The following is a 13,424-nucleotide window of genomic DNA, read 5'->3' on the forward strand; positions in this document are numbered from 1 at the left end:
CACTGGCTGAGCGAGGTGCGGGCGCGACACCGAGGGTTGTGATCCCGTTGCCGGTCCCCGGCCCGGTGCGGGGGCGACACTGGGGGTTGCGATCCGTTGCCGGACACGGAAAAAGACAAAAAGACAAAAAAAAAAAGAAAGTAGAATGTGTAGAACTTGGTGATTTTTTTGGATGCGTTGGGAGTTGTCATTAAATGATGGTCTGTTGTACTCAGAGACCAGGAAACGCTTGTTCAGTTAGGCTACATGAATCTTAAAACTAGAAGACTGCTTCTCAAATTGGGGTCACAGTGTCTCCTTAGAGGTCTCATGCACGTTTCTGGGTTGTTTATGCTGCTTTGTGCGCTGGATGTATTTCAGATTCCAAACAAATTGTGATTGCAGCACTGCTCATGTTTTACAAATAAGCCAAACAAGCGATTCTTTTTAAATAAAAACTATTTGCTACTCTCCTCATCCACCACCGCTAATATCCTTTTCCTGGTCATGATCTGCTCAGTTTCTCACTACTAGTCATGAAATTTGTTGGCCGTCCACTGTCTATTTATCTCATCTCCTACCTTTACCTATCACAACTTTCTTATCTTCTGATTCAATAAAATAGTTAATACTTTATTTGATAATCATTTCGTAAGTACTTGTTTCTAAGGGTTTTAGAAGTGTAGCAATGGAATATCATCTGCTAATTGAGGGAACCTCCAGTCATTACCAAACCCTCCACATGCCAGAGACTGTACCAAGTGTTTCACAAAGTTAAAAGAACAAGATGCTTACCCTCTGGAAGCTCAACATCTGGAATCAAACCTATGGAGGTAGAAACTGGCATGAAGAAAAACATTAGAAACAGTATCTGCCTTATATGATCTACAGTAGGATTTGGTTTGAGGTGCTGCTCTTGAGTTATTGCCAGGTGTCTATAGTCTTGATAGCTAAAACTAGCAAGCTTTACTCTGAAGATTTAAGATGGAGTGTAGTAGTTGAAAGTCAGGGATCTGGGGTTTGACTTCCTAGTTCTGTCACTTAGATGTGTCACCTTGGCCAAATTACTTAATCTCTGTGCTTTCCTTTCATTATCCGCAAGATGAAGATCATAATAGTATCTACCCTAAGATTGCTGAGAGGATTAAATGACAAGTGTATGTGATGTGCACAGCACACTTCCTGACACAATGCCAGTGACAGTAAACACTCGCTGTTGACCATTCCTGAAGCCAGAGGGAAGTCTCTGAAGGCTCAGGTGAGGGAGGCGTGCCGTGTGACTCCCAAGGAGTGTTGCTTTCTGTCTGTATGAGAGCTGTTCGAGCTAATCCTGAGATCCTTTGTGGTCACCTAAGTTAATCACAAAGAAAATTCTGGAACATGCTTTCTTTAGAACAAGTTAGTCTTTGGGCTTTTGAAGTTACCTGTTTGATCACATTACACATGATCAGTTGTCACTTCAGTGCACTTCCAGAAACACGTTCAAAGGCTAGCATGTGGTAGGAGGAGTTACCTTAGAGGAGACTTGGACTTCGCTGCCTCTCTGAGACCTTCCTCTGATACCCATCACCTCCCTCATTTGAGTTCAACACACATTAATGAAGCTCTACTATTTTTCGGGTTCTGTATTAGGCTCCAGGGGTACAAGAATGAACAGACAGTTCCCATACTCATGAAACTTATAATCACATGGAAATATTTGTGAACAAGTTCAGTCCATCATGATACAAACACAAATGGAAGTAAGTAGAAGGTCAGAGCTACTATTTTTCGGGTTCTGTATTAGGCTCCAGGGGTACAAGAATGAACAGACAGTTCCCATCCTCATGAAACTTATAATCACATGGAAATATTTGTGAACAAGTTCAGTCCATCATGATACAAACACAAATGGAAGTAAGTAGAAGGTCAGAAAGGTACATAGAAAGGATAATAAGGAAGACTTCACAGAGGCGGTAACATCTCAGGATTTTGAAGGGAATAAGAATAAGGAGAGTCAGAAGATCGGCATGGTTTGTAAAGGAGAATTGGACCACAGGTGTGTGGTGGGACATGGTAGGAGATGAAATCGAAGATGTTGGCAGGAGCTAGATCATTAAGAGCTTGGCTTTTATCATGGGGACATTGGGGGCCATTGAGGGACTCTAGGCAACTCAATGCTATAAGATTTGCATTTTTAGCAGATCACCCTAGTCTGGAAGATGAACTTAGATAGGATATTGGAGATGCTGGCAGGTTCCTGTCACCACTGCACATTCATTGAGGGAAGGGACAGGGTCCTATTTATCTCTGTACCCCTAATGTTTAAGATGTTATAGAAATTTAAGAAATTCTTTGAAATGAAGACAACCCAAGTTGAATTTTCCAGTTCTGCATCCTATCCTCAGAACATGCTGACCTGGACCTCCATCTGTCACAAGCAGCTTGACTAAGATCATCATAAATTCCTTTTTCTTGGTATTCTTTTAACTGGCACTCTGTTTACTAGCCCCTCTCTGCAGCTGCAGTATGGTGATGATTGATGCTTATAATTCTGACCCTGAAGTACTTCAAGCCTTCTAAATCATCAAAAAAAGATTAAAGTATATTCAATATCGTTCTTATGTTTGTGTGTTTTACTGCATTCTTATTCTTTGGAAATTGATGGTTTATCAAGTGCCTGTGTACTTGTGTGCATGCAGGCACCATGGGAGTCTGTGATCACCCACAACTCTTCACTCCTTCACAGTGCCAGACACAGGGATTATTGCACATGCCCAAAAATAAACAAACAAGATAAACTAGGTTCTCTTCATGTCTAGAATAGTGACGCAGATTGGCCCCAAAGGAGGAAATTGAACCGAAATGCAAGAGAAAGCAGTGGTTAGAAAAGCAGTGAGAGTGTCAAAGCAGAACTGACATAGACCAGGGAGTTGGCAGTTACCAAGCGGGCCCGCACTGCAGCCCAGCCCCAGGAAGAGCAAAGCTCAGGACCGGGACTGCAGCTTCACGTTCTGTGTGCCTTGACCCGAATCATCAGGCTTGGATTTGGCAGGATTCTCCACCAGCTATATTTGTATTGCAGTAACAATTGTGCAGTAAAATACCAAACATTAGCAAGTGAAACATCAGTAATTAGAGCATCCTGTTCCCCACACCCATCTTTTCTTGGAAACCGTTATTGTCACAGAAGTGACAACATTGCTGGGCCCAGAATGAAGAACTCCAAGTAGAAGCTGTGAGATGGCTTCATCTTGTATGTAACCTTAGTTCCAAAAAAGAGGGCTGTGATGTCCCTAGGAGGGAGATTTGTTTGGGTTTTCTTTTAGGGGTAACATATTATAGTAAGTAGAAATGCCTCTTAAATTGTGTCATACAAATTTATTTTTAAAATCCATGTGTATGTCACCACTCATCATCCCGGCCCAGGCAGCCAGTCCCCAAACCACAGGGATTGTGTTTGCCACCCTCTAGGCAAAGACACATGGTGGCTTCAGATCTAGCTGTACTACTTGCCAACTCTGTGAATTCAGCCAGGTTTTTTCATCTCTCTGGGTCTTAGTTTTCCTTTATCTGAAATATTGGAACAATACAAATTCCTTCTTTACAGAGTTGCTGTAAGGCTGAAATAAAATGGTCGATGTAAAAATCCCTAACTGGAAAGCCTTACCTATGTAAGTGATATTAGACTGCATATAATAAAGAACATCATAAATATTCTAACAAAATATAGAAATATATTTCACCAGCAAGAACGACATCCTCCAAAATTTCCACAAAGTAGAGTGGGGAAATGAACTATTTATTGAGTCCCTACTGTAGAGTAGGTATTTTAGCTATGTATCCACTCTTCAAGGTAGATATTAAATCCCTGTTTCAGAGATGAGGAAACTGAGGCTCCTAGTCACACAGCTGTACATAGCAGAAGTGGGACTTGGACTTGACTCCAGAGCTTATGCTCTTTCTCCCGTATCATGTTATCTCTAGTGATCTAGCCAGTTCCAAACCCCCAAAGTTCTTAAAAGGTGTTCACGTCCTTTGGGGCTGGGAAGTTTGCTGGCCATGTTTTGGTCATTCGCTCTTGAAAGTGGGGCAGGGGAGGGTCCAGAAGCAATTCCTGAGCTCCAGGAGCCCCTGGAGAGAGCAGCAGCACAGGACAGGCAGGACGTGGGGCCAGCGCTCGGTCCGAGCTCCATGGCCCTGTCATTCTCAGAAGTCCGTTCTTGTTCGGTCAGGGCCAGGCAGCCCGTCAGCCTCCCGGGTCCTGAGGCCGCTGTGGCGTCCTCCCCCCAGGAGTCGGTGCCTCTGTGTTCCGGCTGGCTCCCCGTTCTGTTTGAAGAAGGAGTGAGATGAGATTTACTCCATGTAGTCACTACTGTACTAGGCTTTTCTGGGACTCTTCCTGTTAACTTTGATGCCAGGTACCGGGGGAAAGAGCCCACCTTGTGGCAGTTGATGAAGTGCCCAGTGGAGCCCACCACTGCATGTGTTTTTCTTTTCTATCATTTTGCCAACTCACAGACAGAGCGTCTGCTTGTGAGCTGGAGTGGCCCACACAGAGGAGCAGAGATAATACCCGGTGAAGGGCCACGTCAGATATTCAGCGTGGATGTCAGTGTGTGGGAGAACTGTTTGTTCAGCCTGTGGTTCTGAGGGGAGCTATGTGTCGCGTTTCCCTAGGTTCTCAACAGGAGGTGTGTAGAGGCGGCGGTGATGACAGGCCTGGCTCTGAACTGCCACATAAACAAGAAGTCCTTGTTTGACAGGAAGCACTACTTCTACGCAGACCTCCCTGTAAGTATGCTTTGTGCTCCAGCCCTCAGTACGTTCTCAGAGCAGGGCCAGCCTGGTGTTGCAAGCATGGGGGAAGTGCTGCGCCAGCCGGTGCTCTGTCCACCTCAGCAGGAGGTTCTGCCCGGCCCTGATGAAGGCAGGTGCCCCCCCCCCCCAATGACATTTGCTAGATTGGAAGTAGTTGTCCTGATTGCCGATGCCATGCTTAGCCTCATGCTTCTGGTGGCTGGCTCATAATTGAACAGGGAGTAGGAGCCAGGGCTCTTAGGCTCAGCCCAGCCATGGTGTTTGGTGCTAATTGCCTGTTAGTACAAGAGCAAACTCTGGCTGATGCAACAGTAAATGCATACTGTACCTCTGTAGGCAGAGTGAGAGCTTCTCTCTTTTAAGTTGAAGTTCCCAGTAATAGGGCTGTCTTCTTTGGAGACATTTCTGTCATCTCACAAGGAGCAAGTAAGTGGACAACAGTAAGCAGAAACATGAACCCGAAACCTGGACTAACAACAGTAATTGGCTGAGCAGTCGACTCAATGTTTACCTGTTTTTTCTTAAAATTTAAAAGTGTTTCTTCAAGCCACACCAGTGTGAATTAGAGCCAGATTTTTATAGTATTGAGCTGAAACAAAACTGAAATGTTGAATGGGTTTCCCAAAATAATGGAGCCTCTAATAGTAAGTATGGCTCTCCTTTAAATTTAGAAAAACGGTAAGGATAATGATGCTTCACCTCTCTCTCCTTGTATTAAAGATTGGGGTGAGCTGTTTTTTAGTGAGTAAGGGCAGGAGTAGAATTAAATAAACAATAGAAGTAGGACCTGAATTCTCCAATTGCTGCTGCTTTTCGCCTCTGGCTGCCAGCCTTTCAGCAAGGTCTGCCTGATAGGGTGGAAAGAATTCAACTGCATTTATTCATCTTTTAAGAGTGATAACCAGTTTGGTTAAGGTGGGAGTCTTAACAGTACATGACTGAAATGAGATGTTTTGATTATCTGTGGCTTTCTGTTCTTTCTGGCCCAGGTAATTCAGATAATCCAGAGTTGGAGTTGCCAGATATTGCATGGGACATACTTATACTAAAAAAAAATTTTGGTTTATCTGAAAATTCAAATCTAATTGGGCATCCTGTATTTCATTCTGCAGCCCTACCCAGAGTTTAGTTTTACAAACTGAGGCTTCCTATCTCAGCATAGAAAATGAGTTAGCCTCCTGTAGGTTCTCACAGTGTGGTCCCCAGGGCCCTAGCATCAGCACCTCCTGGGAACATGTTAGAAATATAAATTCTCAGGTCCCACCCCAGACCTACTGAATCAGAAACCACCGAGGTGGGGACAAGCAGTGTTTTGGCAAGCCAGCTGGTGTTTTTGATGCAGTTAAAAGTTCAAAACTGCAGGCTGGCCTAGTGGCTAGGAGCACAGACCCTGATGCCAGACCAGCCGAGTTCAAATACTGGCATTGACACTTACTAGCTCTGTGTGTGGCTTTGAGCAAGACCCTTCACCCCTCTGTGCCTTGGACCTACTTCATAGGGTTGTAGTGTTAAATGTAGCATACTGAGAACAGCGTCTGGGACCTAGCAAGTGCTGCAGATGCTTTCGCTCTTATTCTCTATTCTTCTCCAGTTCTCCTTATTGACCCACCATCTCTTTAGTGTGTGTGGATGCATAGTAATTCTTCCTTTCCACTTAGAAGGAGGTGAGGGAGTCCTTGCAACATCCATCAGAATTTTAGTACCATGTGCTTTCCATTAGCTGAGTGAGTGTCACAGCATTTTCTGGCTAGAGGAGCAAGGGAAGTTGGGTCAGGGAGGGCAGCTGCCATAAGTGGTCAGCTTAAAAAGAGCAGAAACAAAAGCTTAAACACATTAGCAACTGCTGTCGGCTGTGTTGTGAGTAGATGGCAAATGCTTAGCTAGCATTTCCTAGTAAGGAGGGGTCTGTCAGGAGCCCAGTAATGAGATGCAGTGTTTAGGCTAATGAGCTAAAAGGAAATAATACATTCTTTTCTTAGCGGCCCCTGACAATGAGATTTCTGTTATTCCCAAAAATGGCACTTCTGTAAGGAAGATGGGATGTATGTTGTTTATTGTGTCATTATTAGGAGTGGGAGGCTTGGGGAGGGTAAGGGGATAATGGGAAAAGCCAGAAGAAGACAGGCTAAATTATGGCTGCAATACATAAACTAGTTTTTCTTCTCCTTTTTCTGTCCTTTTTTTTTTTTTTTACTGTTTTTTGTTTGTTTTGTTTTAAGTAAGCTTATATTTGTGTGATATTAAAAGGAATAGTGCACTGGATCCCAGCTTTTATTTATGGATAGTGACTATAACCCATGTTTGTGTGCAGGCAGGCTACCAGATTACCCAGCAGAGGCTCCCAATTGCTGTGAATGGGAGCCTCACATACAGCATCTGCACAGGGAAGAAGCAGAGTCAGATGATCACCAAGACGGTGAGGATCAAGCAGATCCAGTTGGAGCAAGACAGTGGGAAAAGCCTCCATGACGACCTGAGGTCTCAGACGCTCATTGATTTGAACAGGGCGGGTAGGCTTGGTGTATTTTCATTGCTTCTCCTTCCAGCCACCTCAGTCTTGGGGTTTTAGGCACCTCTGTTCCCCTCTAGAGTTTTCCCAAACCAGTTGAGAAAGCAGGCACAGGAGCCTGACAGATCACAATAGCACTGGTATTGGCATAGATGATTAGAGAGCATGGCTTGAACTGTGATTATAATTGGGCTTGCTAATAATTCATCCCTAAAATTAGACACACTTATGCACCTAGTCATGGACCCAACAGCTGGATATCTTAAGCAGACATTAAAAGAAATGAACCAAAGATAAATGTCAAAAGTGGGAGGAGAGAGAAGTGATTCAGAAGGTAGAACCACTTTGAGAGTCCTTTAGTAATGCAGGGTTTTCCCAAGACTTCAGCCTAATTCATCTGCTGATGAGACTGGAGATCCTCAGTCAGGCTGTTGCTGACTCTGCCTCTCTTTGGTAGGAGTTGGCCTTCTGGAAGTGGTCCTGGAGCCCGACATGTCCTGTGGAGAAGAGGCAGCAACAGCTGTCAGGGAACTGCAATTGATACTTCAAGCCCTGGGGACCAGCCAGGCCAATATGGCAGGTAGAAGCCACAGAAGCAATATCCCTCCTTCTTCGCCTTCTCCCTTTCTTCTTCCTAAGTCTCTTCTGACTTCAGTTTTGTTCACTGCCATCAGTTATATTGAAGTTGTTTACATCCTTTTTTCAGCCTTTTTCAGCCTTGGTTTTTTTCCTAGCATTTTTCTTGGATCTTTTCTGTGCCTCAAACCAAAAATAAACAACAACAGTACAGAGACAATGAGCCCAACAATATGAAAATGTGAGTCAAAGGACTAGATACTTTCTCCCAGCTTCTTACATCAAAACTGTGAGGATCAAAGAAATATTGTGTGTGAACAGTTTAATCTTTCTCAGAAAGAATACACTGTATTTATCAAGAATACTTCTTAGTTTGGGAGTTCTGTATAGAGAGCACTTAGTTACTAGTTACTGCTTTTCCTTTGGATCTCTTTATTTTTCTTTTGTGGAATTTTCATTTGTGCACAGCTGGAGCCAAATTATATTGACTGTAAGCCTCTTTAACCTGAGATAAAATCTTAAATTCAGTAGAAATTAAGGAAACTATTTAGTTTCACTAGGAAACTAAAACAAAGAAACAAACCAAAGAAATATTTGCACCCTCGAGACCAAACTTTGCATTTTAAATGTTTGTAAATTGGATATAAATATGACAAGTTTTGGCCAAATTTGGTTTCTTCATGGCTCTGCTCCCTTGGCCCTTGCCTAGTGCTGCTTTGCCCTCCTAAGCCCCTGATGGGTGTTCTCTCCCTTGGTTTTCCCCTATTTTCTGTTCCGGGGGCTTTTTAAAAACTTCTGCCTTAGAGCACTCCCCTATGGAGTAGGGACAGAATACAGGTTCTGAATAGACAATTGCATTTTTCAGTAGCACAGTACAGTGGTTATAGTGGGTGCCCAGTAAATGCCAGCAATGATGCTGTTCGTCTCCCTGCCAGCTCGTCTTATTGTTTACCAACCTTATCATGTCACATAATGTATTTGCCTGTTACAGAGGGTCTTCTGAATTTGTAATGCCACGTTTGTCACATAGGACATCTTAGAAGCAACAAATTGTAACATCAAAGTCCAGGTACAAGTTGAACTTTAAGACAGAACTTGTTTATTTGCTGTCTTCCTTAAGCTGAAAATTGGAAAAACACAGCCACATGACTTTGAATGGCATAAAGGTTAGCTACCTCCAAGTTTGCTGTATAGAAATGAAGCTGTTTTAGAGTAAGAGAATTTTATTTTAGATTCACTTATGCTGATTTTTACCCATAGAACATAAATGAAATATGGGCGGGTTGGATGGTTATCCACTTATGTGCTAAGTGTTGTTTCTCTATGGCTTTAAAAAGTTTTTATTATTCTATTCTTCTTCAAAATAACTGTGATTCCTACTAACCCGGTGGAATAATAAATAGGCCACATGTTAGCTGAGAAATAGTCCCGTCTGGGCAATTGCCAAGAGATAAACCGTAATGGCAAGAACTCATCAGCCAGTACTGTGATTCCTACTAACCCGGTGGAATAATAAATAGGCCACATGTTAGCTGAGAAATAGTCTCATCTGGGCAATTGCCAAGAGATAAACCGTAATGGCAAGAACTCATCAGCCAGTGACAGCTGAGAATGCTCATTAAATTTCATTTGTGGTGACATTTTTTGTTTCTTTTAAATACAAATTCAACAGCTTTGCTTCTAGCACAGCAGCCTAGTGGCTTCGGTTTATTCTAAAGTGCTGTGGGGAGCTGAGGTCTGCCTGGAGTCTACAGAGGTTCAGCTTTTTGGTGCTGTCAGCGTTTTATCAGCCCCATTCCTTTGCTCAGTCTTCTGTCCCATCACAGGACCACTGCATCAGCATTGGGGACTGCAACCTGAGAACTGAGGGCCACCCTGAAGATCAGTGGACACCCAGGGTGCTTTTGGAATGAAGCATAAATTGTTCTGGACTGTGATTCAAAGAGTTCCTGATAGTTTTACTAATGAGCACAGACCAGCTCAGCCCAGGTTGCAAGTCATTTCCTCCTCAGTGGACAGCATTTTGCCCCTGGTGAGGAGATCCTCAAAGTAGTTTGTTGAATTGAATGTATTCAGAAGTAGAGATGCTAAGTGTTTCAGTGATAATAATTTCTACCAGTTCGAACATTTAGTATGTGTTCATCAGTTCTTGAAGCTTGTTTTAAAATTAATTGTCTCATTGAAACTTTATGACATTCCTGAGAGACAGGTGGTATCGTGCATGTTTGCCCATGTGAGGAAACTGAGGCTTGGACGCTGAGTTATTTGCTCAATGTTCGCAAGAAATGACTGAGCTGCGATTTGAGCTCAGGTGGGTCTGCCTTCAAGAGCCCTTTCTTTAAGCACAGTGTCATCTGCTTCCTAGTGGCAGCCATGGCAGTGTTGTGATGCCACATATGCTGACTTAGGTAGGATAGCAGAGCATGGGTGCTGAGGCCTCCGAGGTCCCAGACTTGGGTTGGAATCCTGTCCTGTGACTTCTCACTATAGGAACCTAGCAAGTGTTGTGATGCCACATATGCTGACTTAGGTAGGATAGCAGAGCATGGGTGCTGAGGCCTCTGAGGTCCCAGACTTGGGTTGGAATCCTGTCCTGTGACTTCTCACTATAGGAACCTAGCAAAGTTATTTGATTTCTCTGAGCCTCACTATCTACACTTATAAAATGAGTCCCCAAATAACTGTGTATAGAAAGGGAAAGGAAGAAACCAAAGTCTTCAGATACAATTGGGGCAGCTGGATGAGAGGAATGACTTTGTGGGAGAAAATCTGGAATTCCATTTTGGATCTGTTAAGTTTGAAATGCCTCAGGATGTCTGAGTGGCCTTGTCATTAAAGCTCTATTGTAGTGAATGGTGAATGAATGTAATAATGTGTATAAAACAGCAAAGGGCCTATGCTGGATAAATGTTACATGCTTTTATGAACAGTAAGTAGCATCACTTTTATAGAATCACCATTCATTTGGATGAATGAGCTGTGTGAAATATGTTCAGGAAGATTTAGTCACTTCCCCCACCCCCCATCCCCACCCCACGCCAAAACTTGCTATTTAAGTTTTGGGGAGTATTCAGTAATCAGAGGGAGATAGCTTAGCAGACCTTGTCACCAAATCTTCAGGCCCCTGCTGTTTGCAGAAACAGTTTTCTGTCCTGATGTTAGATTTCTGTTGTGTGAATGTGTTTTAGAGAAAAATATGTAACTACACTACATCACTGTGCTCAGTGGTGTAGTTTTTTAGTTTTGCTGTTACAAATCTCTCCTTGTAGGAGATAGAAATTGAGCTTGAAGACTTTCTCGTGGTGTGTGAGTGAAGGCCCTCCCTCGGTGTTGCAGAGTGCATTGAAGTAAACCTGACTTGAAAGGCTGTTGTGCACTCGCGGCAATTTAACTTAATTTGTTTAAAAGGTATTTTGTCTTCACTGGATAGAATGTCTTTTGTTATTGTTTGATACTATATTTGAATGCAGGCTAGTGAACTCTCTTTCAACACTGCAGGATACTAAATGATTCCTCTCAGACATTTCTGTAGTATGGTCTCTTAGACTAAAATTCCTGCTTTTATTCCTTTTTCAAATTAGAATTCTAAATTGTGAAAGATGGTTTCATTTTTAAAAGTAAGTGAGGTCCAATTCAGGTTTCCCTGAGTTCAAAAAAAGTTGTCTCCCAAGTATTGGAATTCGTTTGAGCAGAGCTCAGCATACTTTGGAAGTTTTCTTTTGAGCTTAATGGGCCTTTCAGATGATTCCAACTGGGGATTAGTCCTATTTAGACAGAATTTTAGAACTTATCAGGAACCTGCTGTGATATAAACCCGTCTGCTTACTCTTTGCTCAGGAAAACACCAGAGTTTTGGCATTCATCATTCAACAAGGTATTAATTTATTGAACGATTACCATGTGCCATATCCAGCTCTAGATTCCAAAAAAGACATTGTTCCTGCCACATAGAGCTTATATTCATTCATGAAGGATGCCTTCAAGGAAATTTTGAGGAGCTGGGTGGTGGTACTATTTACTGAAATTGGAAGATGAGGAGCAGAATTGTCTTTGTTCAGGGGCAAATCAGGATTTAGTTTTGGAAATTGAATTGCCTGTGAGATCTCCAAATGGTGGTGTCAAGTAGATATTAGAAGTATGAGTGTGGAGCTCAGAGGAGAGGTCCGAGCTGAAAGGAGAAACTTAGGCATCATCAGCATATAGGTAGTATTTAAAACCATACGCCCCCACAGAGAGAGGATAAGTAAAGAAGAGGATCCTGAGTTTGGATGGGAAAGAAAGCACCAGCAAATGAAATGGGGATAGAGTGTCCAGGGAGGTAGAAGGAAAATCAAGAGAGTCTAAGGCCACAGAGCTGAAATAGGAAGATACTTCACGAAGGAAGGATTGGTTGATATGTCGCATGCTGCTGAGGTGTCCAGTAAGGTGAAGACAGAATGTGTCCTGTGTCCATTGGATTTGGCAGCTGGGAGGTTGTAAGTGACTCTGACAAGGGCATTTTCAGAGAGTTGAGGACAGAAGCCAGGCAGAAGTGGTTTATGAGTAAACGGGAGGTGAGATAGTGGAGACAGTACATGCAGCGGACAAACAAAACATGGGAGGATTTGCTGAAAAGGAGAGCAGAGAAATGGTAGCTGAATGATAGAGAATGGGGTCCAACAGAACAGGTTTGGGGAGCTTTTAATGAGAACTACTGTTGCGTATGGATATATCAGAGGGAGTGCTGAAAAAGAGACTAGTGACCGGTGTGGGAGAGGGGGGAGAGCTGAAAAAGTGACGTCCTCGAGAAGGGAGAGGGGACTGAAAATCTGGCCCAGTCCTTGGGGGCCTTCCATTCTTGTCTTAAAGATAAGGTTGATTCAAAATAGACCATAGCTGGGTGCTAGGTTGTGCACATTCTAATAGTTCAGAGGACCCACCCGTGGAGACTAACTTATTGGTGAGGGTTTCTGGGAGGAGAAGGCGGGAACACTTAAGTGGGACCTTGAAGGATGAGCAGAGGTTGAAGAGACAGACCTAACGCTGTTAGGGAAAATGTGGCAGTGAGAAGACAGGGAGTTGTGTGCTGAAAGATCCCTGGGTCAGAGGGCAACTTTCTCATGGCATGAGGAGTGGGAAAATGTAGGTCATGTCAGCCGAGACCAGATGAGGGCCCTCGGATGCCAAGCAGGGGGGGACAGGATGATCAAGTGGGAGCTGCCGGTGCGCTGAGTAAGCAATGGGAATGTTAAGCATCATGGTGTAGGGGCCGAGCCCGTGGAGCACTCGGGAGAGTGCGGCGCTGGGTGCGCAGCAGCGCTCCCGCCACGGGTTCGGATCCTATATAGGGATGACCGGTGTGCTCACTGGCTGATCGCCATGCAGCCGATCTCAAAAAAAAAAGACAAAAAAATTTTTAAAAAAAGAATCATGGTGTAGCAGGATGGCAGTGTGGCCACACTGTGGGTGACTGGACAAGGAGGCCTTGCTGTGGTAAGAGTTGGGATGTGATCCCTTAAATTAGGTCTCAAGTGTTGAGACCTCGGGCATGGGTGGCAGCAGAGGAAACAGTGAGGGAGTG

The 13,424-nt window shown here is 43.6% G+C and overlaps 1 protein-coding gene across 3 annotated transcripts in view; it reads left to right on the forward strand.

The window, feature by feature from the left end:
* PET112 (PET112 homolog (yeast)) overlaps positions 1–13,424 on the forward strand; it is an 82,178-nt gene that overhangs the window by 28,559 nt on the left and 40,195 nt on the right. For all 3 annotated transcript variants that reach the window (XM_008570011.1, XM_008570012.1, XM_008570013.1), the window contains exons 3-5: positions 4,639–4,752; positions 7,091–7,289; positions 7,746–7,868. In XM_008570011.1, coding sequence (XP_008568233.1) covers positions 4,639–4,752; positions 7,091–7,289; positions 7,746–7,868 — 436 coding nt within the window. The remainder of the gene's footprint in view (positions 1–4,638; positions 4,753–7,090; positions 7,290–7,745; positions 7,869–13,424) is intronic.

Source organism: Galeopterus variegatus, unplaced genomic scaffold, assembly GCF_000696425.1.
Source record: "Galeopterus variegatus unplaced genomic scaffold, G_variegatus-3.0.2 Scaffold555, whole genome shotgun sequence".
Taxonomy (NCBI): domain Eukaryota; kingdom Metazoa; phylum Chordata; class Mammalia; order Dermoptera; family Cynocephalidae; genus Galeopterus; species Galeopterus variegatus.